The sequence below is a fragment of the Platichthys flesus genome, chromosome 15 (genome assembly GCF_949316205.1).
Source record: "Platichthys flesus chromosome 15, fPlaFle2.1, whole genome shotgun sequence".
NCBI lineage: Eukaryota > Metazoa > Chordata > Actinopteri > Pleuronectiformes > Pleuronectidae > Platichthys > Platichthys flesus.
In genome coordinates, this window is record NC_084959.1 from 7,016,292 (window position 1) to 7,043,565 (window position 27,274).

The 27,274-nt window shown below is 43.3% G+C and overlaps 1 protein-coding gene across 1 annotated transcript in view; it reads right to left on the minus strand.

Annotated features, from left to right (window-relative positions):
• LOC133970181 (gamma-aminobutyric acid receptor subunit beta-2-like) overlaps nt 1-27,274 on the minus strand; it is a 54,769-nt gene that overhangs the window by 15,547 nt on the left and 11,948 nt on the right. Inside the window, exons 4-5 of the mRNA XM_062407050.1 lie at nt 15,639-15,859; nt 4,714-4,796 (exon numbers count right to left, since the gene is read on the minus strand). Of these exons, the coding sequence (XP_062263034.1) occupies nt 4,714-4,796; nt 15,639-15,859 (304 nt within the window). The remainder of the gene's footprint in view (nt 1-4,713; nt 4,797-15,638; nt 15,860-27,274) is intronic.

Below are 27,274 nucleotides of genomic sequence, written 5' to 3' on the forward strand. Positions count from 1 at the left end.
CAGCTTTACTGTAACACTGACCCACAACGTCACAGGCTTAACCTGCTTTAATAATGCAGCGAATGGTATTTCCTTGCTCTGAGGTAAAAGACGGCGTGTGGCCTACTACGCTACAGCCCTGAATTACGCATTACATCGTAGCGATGCTGAGCAAGTTACAGCAAAACAAATGCGGGTTGACAGGGCCACGCTTGAAAGGTTACGAACCCGACCCTTTCCCTTTGTTCTGGACGTGAGCGCCGGGTTTAGTGTCTCATTAAAGTCAAGTTAACTTTGCCTCATGATAAAAACAAGCCTGCAAACAGCCGCGGTGTATTTGTGCCATGAAGACCTTGGAGTAACAGTGGCACAAATATCTCATGAACGAGGAATTTATTTTTTTTATTCTATCTTATACAGTTTTCATTTCTACGGAGTCATTCTTATCACCACTATCTACTCCAGTTATGGTTTATGTTTATAGATAAAGCAACACTGAATTCAGAGTCGCGGGGAAGCGGCTAAACTACGTGATGAACCTGGAATGAGACGAGATGAAAAAGCTGAATTAGGAGGGAGAACTTTTAGGTTCGGTATCGACCGCACCGCCTGTTTTTAAACATCCTCCTTGCTGTGTTCAGCTTCAGGCCACGTCTCACAATGGTCCACATTTCCCAAGATTAACAGTTTTACTTTATGTAATCAATATTTTCAGTCCAGTGTTCAAGTTAATTCGTGGTGAATTTATGAGTCAGCTTATACAAATAACAGAGCAGGAGCTTGTTAACCGTTGAACCCGCACCTCGGGCCTCTGGACCCATGATAATATTACAGACTTTCTAATTCATTTATTTCCATCAAGGAAGCCCTCGGGTCCCTTATTTTCACGCGGCTGCTCTTTGTTAATAATTCATTTCTGGTGTAGCACAGGGTTATGGGCTGTTGAGGGGGCCACGTCCTCCGGGCTTCACTGTTCTGCTGTTGCTGTTCTGCTCCATCAGGGTTAGAGGAGGCAGGTCTGTATCGGTAGATCCTCTTCACCGTGAGGGACAGCACTGTTGAGATGTGGGAGGAGATAAATTGCTTCTCGGGAATGTGCCAATCATTGACTGCTTATCGAGATGGACGACGTGACGGCTGCGCAACAGAGAGGTCAAAACGTCTTGACGGCCCCCTGGTGACTGGCTGCAGTATAGGTCGTAAACCCTGCCTACTCCATATTAATGGATGGGAGACAATATTATCACAAGCTATAAAAAACGGGGTGACAAATCATGACAGATCAAACTTGTGTATCTGCGGGACTTCGATACCGTGGCTGCCCATTGGTTTAATAAATACTCATGTTAAATGTCACCATCTTTTCAGACTTGTGATTGGCGCTGCTTCCCTCATCATATTATTTAAATCTACTGCTCTAGAAATGGGTTGTGGCATCGCACATACAATGTCATTAGCCCTGAATTGACCCACATAAGCATCTGATACCTTTATGGTGAAGGTGAGTTTACGTTTATAATGGAAAAACCATTATAGTTAATAAATATATTTCATGCTATAGTTTCCTGTGTGGCCTGAGTAGTTTTGGTTTTGTTTCTGGAAGGATTTTGCAGATTAAGGGATAAGAAAATTTCCAAATGACTAATTTATATTTTTAAGTTTCTTGTAGAATTAAAAAATCCATATGGTGACTGTCTCTCTTGACATAAAAATAACCATGCTGACACCATACACAGCTTGTTATTATGCGATTAAAAGTTAGTAATGAAACCAGGGTCAGCGATTTATAACTTTTGCCGGAAATAATTACAAAAGGTCAGCTTGAAGGGAGAGAGGCCTGATCCATGAATGGAAGTTCCTGGATGTTTTATTCAACCTGTCAAATCGTATTAAATCACAGGCGGCGGCTCAATACTGGGGATATTAGAATAATCTAACTCATTGGAAACAAGCCAACCGATGAACAGAGAGCTGAGTATGAGATAATGACACTCGCAAATGAGTGAGGGGAGAGAAAGGGAGGGGTGGAGTGTTAACAGAGGAAGTAAGGAGGGAGCGATCAGAGAGCCGACGAGTGAGGAGGTGCAGGCCCCACTCAGGGATTCAGAGAAGGGGAAGAACACGGCCGCATGAAAATCTACCATCTCCACCAAAGAGTGGAGACACTGAAGGCAACACTAGATCAACAAGAGTTCCAACCAACAGAGATCCTACTCATACTGCTTCTCCAAGAGGCACACACACATTCTCCGAATCTAGCACACACATACACACACACAGCCAGCCAGCCCCACAGCCACAGCTGCTTCTCCCCAGCAAGTGTGTTTTAAACTTAATGGGAAAAGGCCGGTCACCAAATAAAAAGAGGGGAATGTGCGCTCGGGTCGCTGATGAGCTGTGTCGTGAGGTGCACTCGTTTGTGAGCAGCCATTGTCCCTCTCTGCCTCCCACCACCGCTCCCTGCACTATATGTCCAAACAAGTACTTTGAGTGGCACAGTGTGAAGGGAACATTTGCAGTTACAAGCTCTGCACCATCTTTCCAGAGACACACCAGATCCCCAGTTAGGTGTAGATTCGATTAAGGCATCCTCGCTATAGCTGCTCCCTCAACTCAGAGAAAACTCCAGATGACAAGTGAGGAGCGTCGTGTATAGTGGCAGCATGAAGGTCACCCTGTCAACAATAGAATGGGCCTACTGCTGCTTCAATACTTTACTGCTGTCTCCCTATTCTGTCACCTCATGTGCAGGATTGGTGTTTATAAATATGAGAGGCAGAAAACGAGGCCCAAGGGAAGAAGCCCTGGTTTTTCTTCCCATACATGTGATGGACAAAATGTGGTTTCTCCATAATAATAGTCATGGCCAATGGACTCCCTCTGCTTTCTGGAGGTTACTTTATGTTGACTGACCATCAAGGGTCAAAACGTAAGATTGAAGAGTTTTAGGGATGTTCTGCCAAAAGAATGTCAATTAAAAGTAAATTTTAGACTATAGTCTGAGTTTCTTTGTAGGCCATAGTGTACATTTGTATTTAGTTTTTGATATCAACAAACTTTTTGCCTCAAATTCTATAATCCCCAATGAATCCCCCAGTGGGCAGCTGGGTCTAATGGGTGCATCATGTACCAAGAAAAATGACCTTCCCACATTACAGTGTGGTTTAAATTTTTGTATTTATCGTATATTATACTAATGACCTCTGTGAAAAGTAGAGCTGCGAGTTACATAAGACTCTTACATAGAAAGTTCTCCTCTCACATTTAGAGCAGAGAGAAAATCACTGGAGAATCTGATCATGAAAGTACCGAGGTATTATTTTACACAGTAATTCTATTACAAAGGCATTTTCTGTTGATACAAACACATTGATCCAACCATCAGGCCTCTGCTGAACTTCCCCACTCAAACTTTCTCTGTTGTGTTCTTCATTTCGCAAAAGTTCCTCAACCACCTCCCTTGCACCTCACGCTCCAGTTCCCCACCGACTGCAGGCCGCGCAGCAGCTCAGTGGCACAGGTTTTACAAAACGCCCTTCAGCCACCTCTACACATTACACACATCTGGCTGCAGTCACAGTTATCGAGCTGACTTCTGATGCTAGTGTGTGAGCAACGGGCAGCAAGATTTGGGGCTTTAAAGTTTGAATCAGTCATGTCCGCTTCTCTGATCAATATGCCTCAGTAGTGTAGTTTTAATAAGCAAATTTTGAATAAAAGAAATACGAACATTTTACCTCAAGTTCTACGAATATATTTGTAGAATATATCAAATGAATCTACTGTAGGTTTGTCGTCTTTTTTATATAAGTTGATCTTAAACTGAAATTTACTGGAGATTCAAGTATATGTTGTTAAATTATAGTCATCTTAGTGGTTTCACACAAACCACAGGATCCCCCCCTCCCCCCTCCCTTGTTAAGTACTGGCATTAAATTGTGGTCGTCTAGCTGTGAGTGTTTGACAGCATTTACTCTCTCTCCATCATTCCAGCACCAGGGGCAGTGCACGTTACACAAAGTAGATCCCAGCACCAGTGACGGCGTGGGGGGGGGGACGCTGAGCTATGACAAGTAGCTAATTTAATGTGGGCTATCCTGTGTTTGTCATCTACACCAAACTGGGGTGAGATTAACCAGCAATGTACCTTTTACATTTTATTTTTATATTTAGCCGACACTTTTATCCAAAGCTATTTCCAATAAGTGCATTCAACCATGAGGGTGCAAACCCAGAACAACAAGAATCAAGAAAGTACAATTTCTTCTTCAAAATAGCAAAAACTACAAGTGCTATAAATAAGTTCCATTTTAATTCCCTCTATTTATATTTTTAAATATATATATTTATAAATATATGATCTGTGTACTATTGTCATTTTGTGTAGAAAAGCAAACTCAGCTGGGCGTATATATATATATTCACAGGGAAAGAGGGTCTCTCCCTTCACCAGGGGAAATACTGCAAATTGGATGGGAAGGATTACGATGAAAATATTACAATCCTGGGTAAATCCTTGCACAACAGCAAAGTTCAAATTGTCGGGACCCTGTGAAGGCCGAGTGTCACACACTCACACACACATCAAAGCAGAGGCCGTGTCAAACTGGGTAAAGGTGAACAACTATGTATCAAACAAAAAATAATACAGTGGGTTAAGAAATATATATAATTCAGCACTGCTACTAAATCAACTTTAATATGATGTGACTGATGAAGAAAAGATTTACTCACAACTCTCGATCTCAAGCGTGCAGTTCTGCTCATCCAGTGGATATCTTCTCAGGTCCATCATACAAGCAGCAGTGGTCGTGATCCTTAAAAAAAAAGCACATGACGTAATGATGAGGTTGGATCGGACAGGAAACAGGACGTTTATTGGTTTCATTAGAATATTGGCAGTGACCTCCAGGATATTGTCTTGAGGATATTAGAATATAAAGACAAATAAATCCAATTTAAGACCAGACCTTAAAGCTGAGTTTGGGAAAGGTGATGATCCCTTGAGCTAAAAGATTACTTATCTTTCTTTACCAACTTGGGTTATGGTCACCAGGGGGTTAAACTAATTTGAGACACAAGTTTTCAGTTAAGTTTATCAATGTTTATGGAAGAAATGGGAGGTAAATTAACACTCATTTACCCAAATGCAGGGATTCTGATGCACGCTAATATTACTCACACAATCATATGTCACTAAGCAAGAAAAGCTCCACAGGGAAAATGTATTTGCAGGTTTGAAGTGGTGCTGATGACAGCGGGAAATCCTTTTGGGATTACAGGGCAAAAGCTAATCCTCATGTCCCACTTTTAGCATTGTTAAGATAATCCCACGGATCCCGTGTTCGGCCCCACCTGAGACGTGAGTCGCTACAAGAATCGAAACCCGGTGGGACAGCGGTGACAGCAAGAGGCCGGAGATAACGGTGGCAGCGGTTGAGCCCTGAAGAGTGCGTGTCATGACCTCAGGAAACACGTGGGGGGGGGGACATATCACATCCTTAAGTTATATTTGGTTTTTTTCAACGCGAGATTCTTGCTCGAAAGTGAACAGAACATCTTCTGCTACTAATATTAAGAGATAGAGGAAGTAGCACAAAGCTTCCTAATGTATCTTTGAGTTCTGACGGCGTGTGGTCACTTCACAAACTTCTGCCACCTCAGTTATATTTCATCTCTTCGTTGTCACAGAGCTTTCACCAAGCCTGTGAGTTACAAGGCTTCTGTTGAGTGTCGAGTTTCGTCAAAGTCATCCATCCCCCCCACACACACACACTCTCCTTCCCCCTCTCTCCCTCCCTCCCTCGATTTGACTGACATCTCTTTGTTTTCGCCGAGTGGGGAAGGTTGTATAAATAAACAGGAATAAAAGAGATGGTGGGAGGTTCTGTCATGTGTTTCTCCACTTTGAATCAAAGCTCTGCTCCTGTTTACGTTGTTTATCTCACACTTTTCACTTGTTCGTGAGGCGTCGGCTTTTTCATTAGTGCTTGATCCTTAAGCTCCTGAAATGATCTCCCCTCCGCATCTCGAGACACCGATGAGCTTTATGGCTGAAGCATTCAGGGAATACAGGATGTATCTCACACGTAAATAAGCCGGACTGGTCCGTCCTGAGGCCCGTGTTAATCCAGGGAGTTGTTTTTATCGTGCATGGCATGGGACCAATGGGATATAGGCCCCTAGCAACGTTATCCATCTCGTCCAAAAAGTGTTCGCCAAAGGTATTGGAGTTATTTTTTCTGCTAACAAGTCGCGTCTAAGGACGTACTTTAAATGACAAATGTGAATCGTATTATCCAGCAGCAGGTTGAAATGGAATCGGGCTGTTTCCTCCAGCACCTGTGGCGCCGCGAATCAACACTACCTGACTCTATGGAGCGTGTCGAGGGAGAGGGATCAATAAGGTTGTAGATTATTATCTTCATTTCAACTGGGACGGCCTGAGGGGGGATTGTACAGACAGATACAAGAGCTTTGAGGCAAACAGGACATTCGAGCGTGACGCTGACACCCGAGGCTTCACTACTCCACTCTCTCTCCCTCTCTCTCTCTGTCCCAGAATCCAATGGTCTATGGTTAACTCCTATTGAAGACAGTCAGTGATGAGCGAAGGGTAAAACGTGTTTGGTACTTTATAAAGGATGAAATCCAGACTTGATTTAATTTGATATATAAGGAAGATTTCATGGTTTGACCTTGGATTTTGTAAACAGGTGATTTTGCTTCTACATGTTTTACACACCAAATCAAGCAAAAAGTAATTGATGCAAGTCAATTCAGAATTAAAATAATTATTTGACATTTAACCTTTATTTATTTAAACACACTTACTTACTGAATTTCCTGACAAAGACAAATCAAATTCATCACCTGTTTCTTTATAGTTCTACTTGAAACCTCCTTCTGCCTTACAACGTATTTTAAAGCAGGTACACAAACTGCAAGACAAACTAAATAGAGCAGATTGAACCTGGATAACTGATTGGCCATAAACCTAATCTAATAATCTAGATGAAAAGTTCCAGCATGATGAGTGTTTTGATAGCTGTAAACAGCAGTGACCACAGGTCCGTGGCCTCCGCTTCTGTGCCTCTCTCATATACATCAGCATAATAGCAGTGAGCCTTCCAATTGCCATCAAAACAAATGGACACGGATGACTCGTAAAGGAGAATAACAGGAGCCGGCCATGAGTCAGTTTCAGACTCTGTTAGGGGGACATGAGGACAGGGCTGTGAGTAATAGGCTGCCATTCTCTCCCCGGCTCTGGTCTTGCTCGAGAACTTGACTCCCACCGAGGGAATTGCCACAGAGCAGCGCAGCATGGTGGGTAATCGTCTAGGCACACCTGACAACATAGATACATTTGTGCCAGAGGAGCGGCTCATCTTGAGTCCAATCCTCTGTGTTACACAGAAGAGATAATCACCCTCTTTACCTCTCTCTCTCTCTCTCTCTCTCTCTCTCTCTATTCCCTCTTTTCTATTCTTCGGACCAACGGATGCCGCAGATCCAATCGTTTTCTGCATCTCATAATTTATGCATTTCTAAACCCCAGTCCATTCACAGACTCATTCACTTGCATATTGGACAACTTAGAAAATAGTATATGTGATATGTTTGGCAGAAAGCTTTTGAAACAATGAAACTACACTCACAAAGCTCTTGTGGTCAGTTTTTAAAATACATTGTTGTGTGTCTTTTGAGGAAAACGCATCCTATTCTCTGCGTAAATCATCTGCATCCAAGTCCAAGTTCACCACAGGCCCCATATGGCAGACAGGTGGGACCATACTGACCCAAACCACAACAGACTCTGTGCTGAGGATGATAAATTTACTATTTTTCATCTCACTGAGCTTGGATTTTTGTTCTACTGGAAACAATATGTAGTTCTACTGTGCCTCCTCCTGCTGCACAAAATACAATGTTCAGTGTTCCAAAGAAATTGTCTGAAACATGCTTCATGAAGCAAGTTGGCTGATGCCAAGTACAGACTTCCCAGCCTTTTTCATCCCTCCATCCTCACTTATTGCGCACAGTGCAAAACATATTGATAAGGCATTGTGGTGCCAGAGAGTGACATCAAAGGAGCAGAGAAAAATGGGCATTACTCAAAAACTAAAAAGTTCTAATAACTTGTGGTGTATTAAGCAATACTCTCATGTTTGTTTATTTCAAAATCTTTTGGATCAATTTGTTTTAAGTGTTCATTTGGCAAATAGTGATGAAAAAGAATGTCAGATTTTTTTGTTCTAACCTTTGAGATTAGGCCGTAAAGTTTTTTGAGACATCAAGGATTTGAAGATACTCAAGAAATTAGATCACGGTAAGAATTGAATGTCAGTGTGGGCACTGACGGACCCGTCCTCTGCAGAGTTTACAGGGTTGAGGTTCCTATGTAGGTCAAATGGCTTCCTTTTTCCTGGCAAGCAGCTTCTTCAGTTGGATAATTATCGTCTTCTGGAGAAAATGAACACCATCAATGTGTCCTTTGCTCAAGAACCTGGTGTTCACGTCCAGCACAAAGCATCTAGCCTCAACAACTTCAGGCTCCTTCAGTCAAATTGCTTTATTGATCCTGAGTAGTTTTTACTGTTTATAACATTTGAATGAAAGACAGATTCAGTCACTTATGTATATTACCCTGTGTCTCTTTAAATAAAGGAAGGGGCAGTCAGGTGACCAGAGACCATAGAGGAGGAACAGAACGACACTGGGAGGACGGAGGACATGAGGTGAGACAGAGAGGGGACTCACGTCTCTGCACTTTAATATCAACAGAGGAGTTCAAAGGGAAGAGTTCTAACATTAACATTCTGTTTCATATTACACACCTCAGGGGTTTCCACCTCCCTGAGTGAGACAGGAAGGCTGTTTGAGCCTAAGAGGTTTAGATGGATTCCCCTTTTCCTGCCTCTGTCTTTGTCAGCGTTTATTTCTCTCTGATGGATCCACTGCCGGCTGCCTGGCTTCCAAGTGTTTAACCAAGGAGTAAATTGCCGGTCACTTTCTGGCAACTTTCTGATCTCTTTGTCAAGAGCGCGAGAGCGGGAGCCCCGGGCGGAGTCTTTGAAAGGATTATGTGGTGAAGGTATAGGTTGTGCACGTTCGCGCGGGGGCCACGTGTGTGCGTTTGTGTTTGTGTATGCCGCTGCAAGCTGGATTTGAGCGTAAGTGCCCGATCAAGTATGCAGCCGTCTGGCTCTCCGCCTACCCTCGTGTACTTTCCCGCTCGTCCCGTCCATTAAATGACGCACAGCCGCATTTCTCACTCAGTTTTAGTGTAGTCCCCCGGTTGCTTGGAAACTGCCCAAGGACATTGCCTAGCCGCCCCGACTGAGCCCCATATGTTGCATCACCTGCAGTGACCCTCCATATTTACCAGACGCTGCTCGAAGACTCGGATAAAAACTTGCGGGGGGTCAAATCAGGGCCAAGTAGCGCCAAGGGATTCCAGCAGTCATTGGGATTCAGGCCGGGTAAATGGGTTGACTGTCAGGTCACACACTCAGAATGGAGCAGCAACTCAGGACATTTCAAATACTGTGTAACAATAAATCTGCTTTATTCTCTCCAATTCTGTTCTAGTCGGTATTTGCTAAGCCTGAAATACCTCGGCTGCATCTGTTAACACAACAGAAAACTAACGGCTGAAATGAGTTCAGGGTTTGGTTTAAGGAAGAAGATTTAATAAAGTCTCAACCTAACAGAGAACTCTGAGTTTTCTTTTTTAAGTACAGCTGATATGAGGTCAAGCAACTCGGAGTGTGTTCACTCTTTAACTTGTGTGTGGTCAAAGAATAGTGATTCCCAACAGCTAAATAAAGATCAGAGCTTTAATAAGACATCTTTAAAAAGACATCAGAGTCTATAAGTTAAAACAGTTATTTTATAAACCACATTCTAACAAATCTTACTGTTTGTTAGATTAAATGTTCAAAAGTATGTTTTTTTCAGCTGTAACTCCATCGGGATAAAGTGCCGCTGGAAACAGAAAATGAAAATATACGTGAAACATTAAAGACTTTATAATAGACTCATGATCTTATGGTCTGATCCAGCCTCATGATTTGCACTATAAAAAGTGACTGGGGAAATTTAAAATCTTCCTCAGAGGCATTTAATGACTATTCAGCGTTTATTACATTATTTAAAAATAATACACTCACTTTTTATTATGTTTATACCATTGTTTATCATTCCCATCTGCAGTACAAGGATAGCTGAACATGATGACAAAGAAATCGCTCTGTCTCTGTCCTCTGTCCTCTCACTGATGACTGGTTGATATTAAGAGTGGTCATGATCGAAAAATAGGCCCCTGGGTACCAAATTAATGTCCAATCGTATACTTTAATCTCTCAACATTAAGTTCTGTAAAATGAATGTGCTCCGATATGGACTCTGATGTCTCCTGAATGAGTGAGGACATGCAGCCACGTGTCAGAGCAGCTTCCTCAGGCTCAGGCAGCTGACGGAGGAGAGAAACTCCTGGTTTGTTAAAGGAAGACGCTCCAGCAGGCAGATGAGTTCACACAGTGAGTTACCGTGACTCACAGGTAAAGTCATTTCAGTTCCTGGAATGGAAAAACCAAGAGTTTTCTCCCATGGCAAGGTTTATAAACTCAGAGTTTCAACTGAAAAATTGTCTCAACCATCACTTGGAATCACTGAAGTCATTGGAACTGTTTTCAATTTCCCGTGTTACAAATTAACCTTTATCTCAACTATATTGTGTGGCGGTTAAAGTTAAGCCATAGTTTGGCAATAAAACCAACAAACAACCAAATAGTTTGTTGTGTATATTAAATCCTTTCTTTTTACTGAACATGAATGCATGATCTATTTAAAAACAAAAGTTTGTTTCCACTTTTTCCTTTCCATAAACCACTCGTGTTCTCCTGGAGCCGCATTATCTGATATTTGAGATAATGACAGCATTCAGAGAGCACTCACCCCACCGCCAGCTGCTTCCCACCCACAGCCTGCCAAGGAAACACCGGGAGGAGGATGCCCACGGAATCAAATCACTTGGATGCTGTAACGCTGAATCGCAAAACAGAACATTACCGAGCGACGGAAGGCAAAATATCATCTTTGCCGTTTAATTCGGATGTTTCCCCTCGACCCCGATATTGATTTTTAAAGTCGGTCGATTCATCTACTTGATTGATATCATTGTTCGCTTCGGCAATATCCCTGCAGTTTCCCATGTGCTTCCTAATCCTCAGCGACAAACTCAACAGTGAGTTCCGCAGGGAAAATTAAAGCCTGTCCTCCGGCAAATAACCGCCTATGAATAACAAAGGCAAGGACCCTCGTTTGGATGAGCCGTCCCCAGCTTAACCTGCCCGGGAAACACAGAGAGCCACCTCTGTTGTCTGTCTTTCACGTTATTACACTTCCTCAAGTCAATGTCTGCTTTCGCTCATTCACAGTGGGTGGGTGGGGGGGGAGCCCAAGAAGAAGGGTCGGTGATGTTTTTGCCTTTTCAACCACGATAATGGATCCTCTGAATGAATTTGCAGCTCAATGGCCTATAAAGTAAATATGTGTGGTAAATATTCATCAGGTGTTTGTAGTTTGTGTGTGTGTGTGTGTGTGTGTGTGTGTGTGTGTGTGCGCGTGTGTGTGTGTGTTTCCTATTATCAGCATCCAAGGACTCGCTGCATCCAATCACATTTTCTAATAAACAGCCAGAATGAAAAGATTCTCCTGCCCACAATGCATCCTGCTGTTTGTGTACATGGATAATGTGGCCCCCGTTTCCCTATTAGAGGACGTATACTGTGTTTCTGAAACAGATTAACCATCGGCTGTTGACCGTGATGTTCACATTGTCTCTGTAGACGTCCTTTAAAAGCAACTCGCCTCTTTTCAATCTGGGATTTCCTTCGTCTCCAAATGTTCCGATTTATTGTCAGTTTTTTTTTGTGGTTGTTTATTTTGCAACACTTCTTTCTGAGGCACTCGGTGACGTTACTCTGTGGAAAGTGTGTTTTATAAATTTAGCTTTCCTGCTGTTTGCATCACTGTGGGCCAAAAGGTCATAGGTCCAGGGGCAGCTCCTGTCTGCAACTTCAGAAAACACAAATTACTATTGTTTTCCTTAAATTGTATAATCCATTTTCTGTAGCTGAAGTTGATCTCAGATTTTGATTTTGCACTTTTTCTTGGACAATTTGTTTACGACAAGTAGAACGATCATTTTCATCACATTGCATTTGAGATATTTTTCCACATGGTGTTTTTCTGGCGGGTGACTCAGTGCTCATCATGGAGGGTTGTGTTGTAAATACTTTACGACCACTCGGTGATGACTGGCCTCCAGGAAATCACTCTGCCAGGCTGTCGTTCACCTATAAATAGCTTCCGACACGCAACTCCTCGTAAACTGCAGACTGTCGTTTCTTTTCATTTCTGTTTGTGTGTCCACTAAATAGCCGCTGCATGTTGATTTGTGAGCTCTGGAGGGGCTGTCAGGTGTATTGTTGAACGTAGGACAGAGCCACACTGGCTGTTCCCTCCTGGTTCCATCAATCAAATCACCTCTTCCCCCAAAATGTTAAACTCTTCCTCAAATATCCACCTAATTGACCTTGTCCTCGAGCTATGAATCTATACATATGTTTTAATAATCTTTTGAAATCATAATTTCATCCAGTAAGAGATAGGAATCATCATTTTCATAACCCCCTTTTATAAATCATGTTTGACTACTTTACGACTTGACTCTGCGATGACCCAACTACCATCACATGGACCATTTAAGTTCACTGTGCTCTAATTTATTGACGTCATAAATTAGAGCGAGCTGCATACATTGTATTAGACTTCAGGAGGACAGTGATATGCTGTATCTGCATGTGCTCCCTGAATTGATGAGCGTCTGCAGACATGCCGAAGATCCCTTGACCCAATTTAGGATTTGTTCAAATCTGTTCATCCTACTTACATGATATTGAGTGTCCAGGGTGATGGATTTCTTCTCCCAGTTTCTCTCTAATCCCACTTCAGCCAAAGTAATATTTGTGCCGACTTTGCGTCACGACTTTGGCCAACGTAAATGTCCGGACCCATACTCCAAGTGATTATGGATTTTTTTCATCTGCATATTGGATTCATTGTTCTGGTTGATACTGTACGTTATCCCTCTCAACTCAAATGGCCTGACACGAGGACAAGTTGAACTATTTCAGTATAATCTGTCCCTCGCAATCTGCCGCTGCCTCTATGGCTTTCTTTTTTTTGCGCTTCGGTGCTTTTGTCCATGTTTTGCTGTTCTCGACAATCGGCTGTGAAGAAAGACAAACACACTTCACACAATCCACAATCAAGAACTACTCTTAATTAAGAAGACGTTACTTTACTATGTGTCTAACGGATCCCAGGGGGACTGGAGCTTCAGTCTGATGGATGATTCATGGTAGAGTATACCCACGAAGGACACACCTTTATTTAAATGTTTCTGATATTTCCCCGACTGCAATAAACCTCAAAAGTTCAAAACCACATTATCATCAAACAACTTCAAAATCCATAAAGTCCTTTGCTTGATATTGTGTTTACTCTGTGGACGAATGTGATGTTTAACGTCCCACAGGGGACTGGGACATCAAATCATGGGACTAGTCACTGTACAGTATATCTAGGAATGATATAAACCTCAAGATATTTTAAAGATCAACATCCTAAAAACCCAGATATCGCTTTGTGTGATGATGTGTTTACAGTGTGAAACGTGACTTTCATCAAATCAAGTGTCTTCATGTGTCTGCTGACCCAGCTATGATCCAGAGACAGCGAATACGCCAGTAAAGAGACAAAGTTAAGTTTGACATGTGGATCACTTTTTTTTTTCTTTTCGATAATGTACTAAACCAACAATTGTCAAAACACGTGTGAGGACGAGTCAAAAAGTGAAGATAAATCCAGGAATGTAGCTCAGCATCTTTCCCAAATGTTCATCTTCTGTGTTTCTTTTGGAATCAGAACCAAGCGCACTTCATCCTGGCAGGCGTTTGGTTAGGTGAAGATGTTGAGAGAGACTTTACAAACCCTTCTGATAGGAATCTGAACCAATCGAAAACATGCTGAGCGCTGTGAGAGGCCGATGAAGACGGACAACACTGATGGAGACGACTGGAGAGAGCTTTACCGACAAGATTTCTCTCTTCCCGTCTCCTTAACGCTGCTCTGCCTCCTTCAGCGTCTCCTCTCGACCGCCTCTATTTAATTTCACTCTCCCACACCGGTGCCGAGGCGCTGCCGTGATGGCCATTAAGACGTTATGGTTTTCAATAACTTCTTTATAGAGTTTGTGCATCCGAGGCCCATTTGCGAAACGAACTGATGAGGCATCAGCGAGGTGTGAGAAGTGAACAGTCATCATGTAAACTGGGAGAGGTCGGAGCTCCACGGAACGGGGCGATCAATTCACGATCGTAGAACGCGTGTGTTGGGGGGGGGGGGGGGTTTCGGCATTGGAAAAACAGGTGGGCAGCGTGGTGCAAACACAAAACATGTGCAAATGTGTGAGCTTGGGGAAATTTACAAATGTAAAAGGAAACCGGTTGTTTCTTTAAGTTGCACTCCCCACGTCTTGTAGCTGAGACACTCATCCATCACACTGTGTTTGAGAAGATAATCAGAATTACAAGCGTATGTTCTTTTGGATTGGTCCTCGGTCGGTCGGGTGACTGAGACGAATGGGTGTTTCGATCCTCTGACAGGTTTATGTCTCAACTCCAACAAATCACAATTAGCGATGCCACTTTCCAGTCAGGAGACACCGTCGAGTGTTCAACACGCTGCTAATAGCTTTTTATGATTGAAAAGATGAAAGAAAACTAAACGAGGTCTTCCTCTCCTCCTGTGGGCGTGTGAGAGGTCCCTGCAGCCGGGGAATGGATGGAAGGAATAAACAAACTGGGGCTGGAAACAGTATAAGGTTGAAGCCATGGGCGTTTCATTAGCTGTGGCAATGAAGAGTAGCCATCACACCAGTATCTAAACTACCTGACGTGACATTTGCAAATAGAAAAGAAAAGTTTTAAATCTGTTGTAAGTGCTGCGGCTGCCAAACGTTTCACCCATGAAGTGTTTATACTGATATTAGCAGTGGCAGCGCTTTGAACTGGTTAATATTGGTTTAACAGCTGCTTAATCATTTAAACAATTTAATTTAATGTATGATTTTCTACCTGGACCTATTGTAAGCGTGTCTGCTTCTTTATAAAAAGTTGAATCCAATACAGATGCCTGTAGTTGGCAGTGTGTGCATGTCCTGTTAATGAGGACACAAGTAGGTCAGTTCATCAACATCATCATTTTCACTAAGGGACGATGTTGCCGCTCACGTCAGTTGTTTTTCTCCATCATGGCTCTGATGAGCCAATTACTGACTCACTCACTGCTTATTAAAGTTGGTGGAGGTTTGATTGTTTTTGATTTTGAAAGAAACAAGATTAAGTGTTTGACGACTCGAAACGTAAATTACTAGAATTTGCACCGCACAGCCGATCATTAACTGGTGTGGTTCTCATACAGCGTCATGTGGGAGTTGTGTGTTTATTAGATTGTACATGTAAATATCTGAGCTCCTGCTCTCGTCGCGTTGTCACAAGTGTTATTTCAAGAGATCGATATCTCACCTCAGGCCGTACAGCACGGTGCCGTCCGGGTGCAGCCGGATCATTCTGTTTTTCACCGTGACGCCGTGGACAAACGATTTCTTGTCGTTGAGGAAGTAGGTGTCGGGGACCCAGAGCTGGTCGGCCACCCGGTTATCTAGGGTCAGATTGAGGGGGATCTCGGAGTAGGACAGCCGCTTGTCTCGCCAGGCCTGCTGGAAGTACATCGTCAAAGTGTAGTCCTGGAAAGTGCACGGAGGGAGCAAAAGAGGACACAGAGGGGAGGGGGGGGGGGCAAGAAAGGAGGACGGCAGGTGGGAGGGGGAGGAAGAGAGAGGGATGAAAGAGGGGGAGGGGGGGGGGAAGAGAAAAGGGGACAGTTAGTCTCAAAAGCAACCATTTTACACAGCTGCTCTGTAATATGTTTCCACTGCACGCTCTCAAATTAGACCAGACTGGCCTTCAATATTGGATGAAGTTCACTTAAAAGCAAACAGAACAGAAGCAGCACGGGTCAGGAAAACTCTCGGTACACGGCAGCGGGGAATTCCGTCTGTTCGTGGAAACATGAGGTTTAGCCAGACAGTGTGAAAGAGTGTGTACGTGTCAGAGGGGACGAGACAGAGAGACAGATGGTTAGGATTCGGTTTGTGTTTGTGTGTTTGTGTCAGTTTGTGTCTGTTCATATATCAAAAAAAAAGACATACGCTGATTGTTTTCTGTGTGTTTTGGTGCATGTGTGACACTCGTGCAAACACACGGGGGGGGGGGGGGCGGAAGAGAGCAGGAGACGCCACATGTTTCAGACAAATTAAAAAAACCTCGGAGCAACCTCGAGAATCTGTTATGCAAACCGTCCTCTACATGCTCTACTTGCTTCGACAGGGGCTGTCTATCCGGGATCAAGCACTGTTTGTGAAATGAGCTGCACCCGCATAACACATTCACCCATTTTCTTCTGTTTGTTCCCCCCAGAAACATCGCATCGATGTGTCTACCCTGCACACACAGCCCATCTGCCTCTGAGGGACTCTCTGCTCTACATGGCAGAGGCAGACATCAAAGTGTCCTGGACATTTTATGCATGTTACTTTCAAATGAGAGAAATATATCTTATTATGCTCGTGGTACAGGGTTCCTTTGAAGATGAGATGAACATGAGAAGTCTTTTTTTTTTTTTTTGCAGGGATGGTGAGAGCGAGGACGAGAATGAAGCTTGTCCAAGCAATTGGTTCCCTGTGGAGGTTTTGACCGTCTCACTCTTCTAAAGCGTGGGATCAAGGTTTTGAACGGCCGTGCACAGCGCAGGTCGGTCAATTTGTGTTTACAATATGACGGAGAAAAGGCCAAACGGCTAGCTTCCAAATGCTAATGTGTAAAATATAATAAGAGCGATGCAGGTTTCTGAGTACTCCAGAAATCGGTGTTGAAGATATTTGCGAGAGAAGGAAATGCATCCGTCAACACTCCAGAATACGCTGAATGCCACATACACAACAAAAAAACAAACCTACAAACTCCTGATATATAGGTCAGTGACTCAGGTCGGTTACTTCACTCTCATCTTGAATTCAGAGAAGAAAAAAAAGACCGGAACCGAAAAAATGTGTGAATGAATAAACAAAACTAAATAACAAACACATCCTGTAAAGCCCCAAAAAGTGTGTATAGTCAATCTTATCTCTTTAAACAAAAGTGTCTTTCTGAACTATGTTTTTTGTTTATTTCATTATCGTCATTAAAATTAGTGTCAAGACTATTTTGTTACGTTTGTTTGTCTCTTGCTCCACAAACTGTTACCTTTCTATACCCCCCCCCCCCTTTATGTCAATACTATCTGTGCGTCTATATATAAGCACTAATTGGTGAAGGTCAGATCATTGATTGTAACTACATTCAGGATAGGACTCACACGTACCATTTTTTACTGTACAGTTGTGATACATGTGCACGCTCTGAAAAATCATACAGTGGGTAAATCATTCATAGAGGAAATAGAGGAAGTTTGATAACCTGCAGCTGAATTCCCTGATGATAAATCTGGGACATCATAAAACAGTCCAGCCAGCAGTACGGTGCTCATGTAGCTCACTGATGTAAGGAGCCCACCAATCATCCATGAAAAACCAAGTTAAATAAACTTGCTGTCTCAGGGAACTTTTTTGTCATGACTGGCACATCCACTTCCTGGCAAAGAGGCTGAACATGCATTTTTGAATACGCCCGTCGGCTACAGATCTGACATCGCGCCGCACCTTGGGAACCGGAGGCTCGTGCACTGACTGGATGGAGTCGGGGAAACGGGAGCAGCTTTTTCTCAGTGAAATCCTTGTCTGACTTAAATAGGTTATGTCACGTTGTTGTTGTTGTTGTTGTTGTTGGCATCTCATTTGGCACGGGGTGCTGACAACCAGGAGTTTGAGAATCAAGTTTTTCAAAGACATAAATAGTATAGCGGCAATTCTGAAACGCGACGCTGTAATTGGACTTGGAATGGGAAAAGAATGATCTGAGTAAAATCCATGGGTCAAACACAGTCTGGGATTCATGCAACTTTCATTTTTGACAGCCTTGAAAACATCGGAATGGCTTATTCAGGACAGTTTGACGGGGAACATTTGTAGAGGCTTAATTAGATGTGGGAGAATAAGAAATGAGACGGCAGGTTCCAGCGTGAAATAGTTAAAAAAAAAACGTCCGTGTTGACTTTAAAGTCGCTCGCTCTCTCGGTTTCAGCGCAATCAGCCGTCACACAACTGAATTCTTAGATCTCGGCGGCTCGACGCTTTGCACCAATGATTTCTCGACTGCACGTGCTGCCTTCCCCAACACTTGCGTCCCTGGCCTGTGGTTGTGTAACCGCTCGCGCTCACCACCGCACGTGGGGCTGGAGAGATGCTTGTTGCCATGCCGTCCTGCGAACACGATCTCCTCTGCACTCGTCGTTTCACACACATCATGAGAATCAGAGAGGAGCACAAACACACAAGCGCACACAGATGCACTCACAGTATTTACTCCTAGTTTGTTAGACATTTGGATATCGAAGATGGCGACAAAAATACATCACTTATACCTCAAGAGCTGCTCTACACATCTTAATAAAAAAACCCCGACCAGAGACGGAAGAAAAAAGCTGCAGCTCCACTTTCTGCTGGTCATACAATCTGTGTGCAACATGTAGAGATAAGATATATAATATTTAAAAAAGCTATTCATTAGAGTCATTAGCCGTGGTGGCACATGCAGGAGTCTCCCCATGACAGCCTCTGCCTTTTTTTTATTCAAAGTACTTAGCTGTGAAAAAGTTATAAAGGAATAAAGTGACAGTCGAGTTATTGAACTGAGTGAACGTTCCTATTGTCGTCCCTGAGAGCCCATTACTGCTCGCCCATCTACTTGATGCAGAGGGTTGCTTCGCGGCTCCGGCCTCGCGGAGGTACCACTGTGACCAGTTTACTGTGAACATATAGCTCTCTCCTTAAAGACAGCCACAGTGGACGTCTCTCTTTATCTCTCTGTGGGTGGAGGGTGCTGTAAATCACCAGAATAGCTGCAGCAGCTGTGTGCATGTAAGTGCAAGGGAGGCTGTCATAACAACGGTCATAATGAGCATCAGCACAAAAATATACGAAACGTTGGAGGGAAAGAGAGAGAAAGGAAAAGGAGATGGAGAGAGATGCGGGAGAGGGGTGTGGAATGCTCTGTGCTGCCAAGCTGCCAGAGAGACACTCACAGCTGCTTCAGAACCGGAGAATCCTTTGAGACCATCAAGTGATGTCCGGCAGCTCAACCACTGTGTTCCCTCATTTTGAAGATTTCTTGTTCAGTGTTTTTTGTTTTGTTTTCACGGATCGTGTCAAGGGAACGATCACTGACTAATCTGGAGGATTCAAAAGACTCATTTCACCACCCGCTGCCAGGAACCGAAAAAAGGAAATCACAATCTCTTCCTCCTTCTTCATCATGAGGATGAATGTGCTCATAAAGAGCTGCAGACAAGGAATCCAGAGGGCTGGTAACCACTAACCTTTAGAGAGGCTCAATGGATGACCAGGCCCTAACAAACACAAGGTAGATCCTGAGGGGACTTGATGACTTGGGAGCATGGACAAGAAGGAGGTCCAAACCAATAAAGTGGAGAAGCACGATGATTATAAAGGGAGGAGCAGCCAAGTCCTTGATTTTCAATTGAGAAAAACCCAATAAAACGTGTCAGGGGGGGATATGATTGCTCTCTAAAGGACAGAAGTAACGGTCAGAGAGAAAAGTCGATGAAAAGCAGATAGAGGGAGTCGAGTAGCTGTGACATCAGTGGAAAAAGCCAAGAGGTCAGTCAGTAGCGTCAGTAGCGTTCGACTTCAGGTCGGGACTGTCCAGACCTTTCCTGCCAAAACAACCTGGTACTGCAAACTGAGTAGACTAGTCCTACTGCAATGTTGAGTTGTACTTGCAAATGTAAACTATATTTAGAAGTGACTGAAAGTACTCTTTTCTGGGGGTGACTTGATGTTTGCACATAAAATGTCAGCGTTTGTCAGCTTGGCACTCGCACAAGTTCAGCTCGGTAACTCAACTCTCAAGTATGGATATTTGTACTCGGAAATAAACATTGGATGAGAAAAACGAAATGTTTTACAGAGAGGAAAAAGTGAAGAACGTGGTTAGTTGATATGCAGTAAAACTTTTGGGATTCATTGAAATTAAACAAGAAACACAGGACTGAGCTCCTTATGGTGAATTTCAGCTCGCTCACATCTGGTATTAACATCTGTCCTGAGAGATCCGATCAATACCTGGTATTAGGACACGTCCTGAATATTTCTCCCGTGACCATTTGTGACCATCTGCTCTATATGCAAATAAACATGCCATGGATATCAGAGTAAGAGGCTGGTAGGATTTGACTTGTAAGGACTCAACCGTGTCTTGAATTGTCTGAGCTTGTTGTGGCACCATTTTGTCAGTATAACAGAAAAAAAAAAAATGCAAAACCTACAAAGAAATGCATCCATGTTCCATCAGTTTGATGACCCGCTGATACTGGGAGGGTCGCAGACGGCTGGCGACTGTCCCAGCTGACATGTGGTGACATCACAGGGCCGACATACAGAGACCGACCATCATTCACTCTCACGTTCACACCTATGGACGATTTAGAGTCAACTGTTGGGTTTGAGTTCACATCGACTTTCAAACTGTTTCATACCAGATACTTCACTTGGTCGGCAGAGGAGAGGGAACTTAAACCACTGGATTTACATTTGAAAGGTGTATGAATACATAGCCATGAATAAATTACATTTGGACTTAATCTAATATGTAAAAGAGTATCTGTTTGTAAATCAGATTAAAGATTAATAACATTAAAATGTTTTATTCAGAGCATTGTTTCTGTTGCCCCCATGTGGCCAAAAAGGAGCTATTAATGGCTGGATCATAGAGCTCATAATTCAATATAATAAAATTATTATCCAATCAACATGTTCCTCCTTGGGCATTTTTTATAACAAAAGACCGATGCTGTGGGTTTTCACTCCAAGTCGTCTCTTGATGAAGTGGAGAGCAAAGTGTAAGAACCGAGTGGAAGCGGAGGAGGAGGGAGATGAAGGAAATATTGAGAGAGGCGGGAAAATAGTTGAGTAAATGCTCGGGAGTGATGAGGTATGATTGGCGGGAGACAGTGATGATGATGAGGAGGAAAAGAACGGAGGCTGGGAGAAAGAATGGAGAGAGGGACCAGAATGAGAATGAGCGCTGGTTATATTCCCTCTTTCTTCCCCGCTGCCCTTGAAGTCAGTTCTCAATTTGAGAGCCCCGGTACAGTGTGGTGAGTTGGCTGAAAGGGAGGGGGGGGGGGGATGAAAGGCATCGGAAAGCTCAGTTGAACGATGATGCAAATTGCTTTTATTCTCGCGGCTCTCCACTCCGAGGCCCCCGGTCTTCGGCACCATGCGATGACCTCCCGCCGCTCTCCTCTCTCCCCCTTCCTCTTTTATCCCTCTCCTCATCTGCCCCATCTATCCCCTCTTCATCTTTCCATCTCGAGCTCCTCCGCACACAGCTCCTGTTGCATCTATTTGCATGTGGTTGCCTGGGGGGGGGGGGGGGGGGGGGGATGCTGCAACACGCTACAGGAGAGTGTGAATGGCTTCGATCATTACCACTAAACAGAGCCAGCGGAGGCAGTGGGCTGTAGAGAACATGGCAGATGTTGGATCAGTCTCTGAGGGACAAGGTTGGGCCCCGTGAAAGATTTTGATTTAAATATCTCCTCCACGAATCTTCATCGTGTAAAACCTCGGACTATTCATTTCCAAAAAATGGCTCATTTAGGTTGAAAGGGGAGCCAATCAACCGGATGATGAATATTTTATTTAAACAAACCACGTGGTTATGACGGGACTTGGATATTGAATAATAGTTTGTTTGTTTGGGGTGTAATTGTAAACGTGAAAGAGGTATTTGCTGCTTTAAATGATTTCTATAGTGCAGTGACCTTGACGAGTGGGGCTGAATCTTAATGCAGCCTGCCTCCGAACCCTCCTCTGCCTCCATCCTCTCTGCGTCTGTCTCACTCTCTCCTTCCCTCCTCTCTTTGAAATACCGTCAGCAGGGGAGGAAATGTGATCCCACCGCCACTCAGCCATATGTCCATACTGCACTCTATCATCCACCTATTTAAGATCTCCACAGAAAAAAACCCTCAACATCACCAAGTGCCTTTCAATTTCCCGTTTCACGTTGTCCTTGGTGCCGTCAGCCCCAGGACACGAGGAACCTGGCGTAGTGGGCGCAGAATTTGCAAAAGAGGCCTAATAATACACTTCTCGTTCCCCACCGGGCTGAGTGACATATATTCCCCCAGTCTGCGGAGTTGTGAGCATGGAGTCCTTAGGATTCGGCGCCGTATCTGGAACAGCTTGTGCACCGCGTGTAGTAAATCTGCCACAGGATCGCACACAGGGGCGGCTGCAGGGGTTGCATTTGGCCCATTTGCTCCAGAATGAATAAGGCTGGCAGTCGGATCGACAGCTTAAACAAGAAACACGTATAAATCTGAATAGATATAACGAGACAAACCCGTGACAGGAACAGTATATCTAAGGTGATTTTCAAAACAGTGTCACTGCATTGTCAGAGTCCCCAGAGCAAAGGAAACCATCTACAGGAAAGTGTTTGTCCATATTCCCACAAAATAACCGAATCAGTAAAAGACAGTCACTCCTCGTGTTGCCAACTTTCTCCAATCAATTTAATTCGGTTGTTGTGTTTAATGAAACGTTATCTTGGAAATATGCCTGTTTGGATGTGACTGTGTTTTTTAAAGTATCTTTTGTAGCACTTTTTGCACATACACACACAAATTTAAATGATATTCTGTTCATCAGAGAACAATCACTTGTCTGGTTGTCAAATGTTCTGTGTAAAATGTTCCGTGTTCACACAGGCCTCAAAATATCAACCAAACAACAAATAGACAATCAATTAATTATTGATTTCCAATTAAATGAATCTGTATATGTGTTTTAAAGATGATTTGCAAAACATTGCTTTTCAGCCAGACTGTTTCATATTGTTTCATATGTGTCTGTTGTTAGGTTTTAGGATTAAATTCCAACAAGGGCATTACTCTGACCCAAACTCTCTTGGCTTTCACTTTTTTTGTATTTTATTCCATTAAGACCATTTCCTGGTGGCATGTTGGAAACTAGATGATGGATTTCAATAAAGCCGACTTTGTTTGGTTACCTTCCATCCCTGGTGTCTGCCACCTCTCTCTCTCTCTCTCTCTTTCTTTATAAAAACATATATATCCTGTTTTCCCTCCATACTCTTTCATCATTTACTCTGCCCTGGACACAGCTTTCAACAGACCTCGCTGCTGAAGGTGAATCAGATTTAGAGAAACCTTCTTTTTTCCTTTTTTCTCTCAGAGCTCTCCCAAAGCAGAGGTTCACAGCTCTGCCAGTTGGCAGCCGGGCAGCTTAACTGACTACATACAATTTATTAGAGTCGATTGGAGCATCTGCAGTCCCCTTTGTGTCCCTGGAGAGGAGTGGAGTACAGTGGCAATTCGGAGAGGGGGGGCGATGGAGGAGGTGGTTGTGGCTGCGGGGGGGGGGGGGGGGGGGGGGGGGGGGGGGCTGGTGTGAAAGGGAAGGGAGGGCACAGCGGTACGCAGATTATTATTCGGCTGGACTAGAAGATGTGGAGGAAGGTGATGGAGGTTTCAATCTCAGCTGTCGTTCACACGAGACAAAGGTTGGCCGGCCACACTTACTGCTTCTCCTGCATTAAACGATTGTTTGTGTATGTGTGTGTTTGTGTGTGTGTGTGTGTGTGTGGGTGTATGTGTGTATTTGAGTCATTATTCTGCTGAAGGCGCAGAGGTGTATTGTCCTTCTATGACAATTGCCAAATTTCTGCTTTCGGGTGTTGGACAGCTGTCCTCTGATGATACACAACTCACATAACAAAAGCACACAGCGATCCACCTGAGGAATCCTCATGCATTATGTAAGAGTGAGGAAACCGAGGAGGAGGCCGATTGCTATTCAGAAGGAGTAGCGTGAAGAGCACAGCACATCTACACATTGTCAATCAGAAGATAATGCAATATATGGACTTCTGTGGATCGATTGCACATCTACAGCCCGAGCGAGTGCAGAAAACCGGTTTATCAGCTCCTGCAGAACCACAAATTCAGTTTACTCATGTGTGTCTGTGTGTCTGTCTGTGTTTGGCCTCTCCTGTTGCGTGAGTCCAGGTTTGATGGCCTGTATACAGGATCTCCTTGGGCAAGGACACCCCTGAAGAAGCAATATCTCCTCACAGCTGGACTGACCTACAAGAGACGCAGGGGCGCTTTAGGAAGGTGTCAACTTCAGGATTCATGCATGCGTGTCTGTGCGTGTGTGTGTGTGTGTGTGTGTGTGACAATGACAGAGCAACAATAGACACATGCTATGTTGAAAGTAATTCGGTTCATCTCAACAACAGCACCTTCAAAAGGACAAAAACATATTGATGGATGTGACATAAAAGAAAGGGTTGGATCGCTGTGAAGCCATTTTTCAAAACAACCTATTCTTCTTTTCATCCTTTCATCATTCAACTGTATGAAAAAATATATATTTCATTCAAACCAGCTTGAATGAAAACCCATAAAATCTCTAACTGCTTATATTTCTGATGACTTTTAAAACTGTGTGTAAACGTGGTGACTACTGTGACACAATCAATTGTCAAACTCTCTTGTTAAAGTGTATATTTTCTTGTAAAAAAAACTCTTGAAACTCCCCCGTAACATTTGACATTTATCGCCATTTACTTTTCGTCTCTTTTAACACCAAAGATAAAATCAAATTCTCCTCCACTCTGTTTGAGTTGTGGCAGAGGTTTGCACTAAAACACGAAGGTGCACACAGACCTTTAATAGAACGTATTCATTATAACACAATCAGCTTTTGGATTGGATTGATTACAATAATACTTTCCTTGATATTTCCGTCCATCGTCAAACACTAAGTTGCTCTGATTGTATTTTATGTTCAAACTTTATACGACAAACCGTAGTGGTTTCCTACATGTCACAAAAAAGTAATAACAAGTTGATGTGAAGAAGCCTTAATACCCACAGTTCTCGGAAATGAAAGAGCATCTCGCACAAAACTAAGCAAACATCGTGAACAACACTAATCCTCACCGGGTCATTTGTTTCTCCTCATCTCACCCGATCTGACCTCTTTAACTGGTGGGAGAGATTATTGACCTGATTTCCGTTTCATTGCCCTCGGCCCAAAACACAATCTACAATCCCAACAGTACTTTGACTTGTTTTCACTCAAATCTATCAGCAAAAAAACAACACAAAAAGTATTTTGTTGAATTTCTTTCTTAAACTTTGATATTGATCAATGCAGAGGGGTCTGGGTTCATATTGATATCATGCAGAAAACATAACTTATTATATTGTACCGTCTGGACAGAAGGGGATAAAACAAATGCGTAGACTACTTCTACTTTCTTCCTGACAATGTCTCCCACTACAAGAGAATAATGCAAAGAACAAGACCATCTATTCAAATGCTAATAGGAGAGGGAAGGCCATTTGTCAGATGAATTAAAGAGAGCAGAGCATTTCAAGCCTCATGCTAACCTCTCATCCAGGTTCTCTTTCTGTTTATCTTTTCCTTGAGTAGTAAAATTCCAACTCTGGATCTTTCAAAAAGCTGGAAACTCAATAGAATAGTACAGCTTGGCACAGCAGCACTCGCTCCCGGCTTAATTTTCCCAACTGTGCTACTTCACGGAATCAAAAGACAGAGGGAAGCTTTTAAAACCTCGAGCAACGAGGATCAGAGCACACTCATTTTTTTCTACTTTAGATTTTGCACAACGAATAATTGATATTCAACTCAAAGCTCAAAATGAACAGTATTAAAATGCAGTTATATGAAATATGAGCCCAATGCACAGCCAGCTGAAGAAAGTGAAGTGACGGCCAAAGTTTAACTCCAAACAAGAGGAAGCGCCGCATTAAATCTCTCGACAACATCCCATTATCAGCTCTCAGTGTCATGTTCGGCTGCTGTGAAAACCAATCCACACCCGCCGCCTCTCCGGTTTGGCCATTATCAAGTTCTTGTATTTTGACAAGCTGTGATAAAGCAGAATCCAGCCCGGTGCTCCATCGACAGCTGGCAGTATGAGGCTCCACGCACTGTGAGATCTGTGTTAGTCCCAGACATTAGACAAATCCCAGTGACCCACATGACCAGTTATAATAAGGCCGAGATGACGGGGCAGCGGGGCCTCGTATGGAAATCTATTCATCCGGTAGGTCGCGACACGTGGAACTCCAAAACACAAATAAAGTGAGATACAAAGATCATTCAAAATTGCAGAATTTCTCCTTTTCTCTGATAAGTTGTAAAGATTGGTGGATGTGTTTGAAAGCAGTCCTCATAAAGTAAAACCCGCGGAACATATATGAGATCACTTCTATGCAGTTGTCCAATTACGAAGCTTCCAAACCTCTCTGTGATTGCTCATTGGCACTAAAGCTAATAACAACACCCATGTTGTCATTGACAAATGCCTGTGCTGTTGGCGGCCGCAGGCCACTATTTGTTGTTTGACAACAGACAACAAACCAAATACACAAACCTGCCTGACAGTCACACTCTTCTCTCACACACATACACACACACACACACAGACAGGCACACTCACACCCTTCACACACACACACACGCACTCACTTTGACCTCTGTTTGGTGACTGCAGGTGGATGAGCCGAAATGAAGCAATCTCACTCAACTCACACTTCATGGGATATCATGCTGAGTGTGTCAGTCTGAACATGTTACCTTGATTAACAGTCTAAAAATAGGGTCCCACACAGTGATGAGTGTTATCTCCTCTACACAACACAGAACAGGGACGCTTACACACCAGAGGAGTGATAAAAAATCCATCAGGGTGTTGGAAGCAATATTTTGGAGCTCATGAAAAGATGACAAATTTGTTGAATTAGTTAATAATGACTCAGTTATTGCTTTGGCTGAGAACAAATCATATCATACTCACATTACCTCCTCTGTCCCAGACCCTCGCCCATCAACAGCTGTGGCAGTTTTACAGATAAAGGG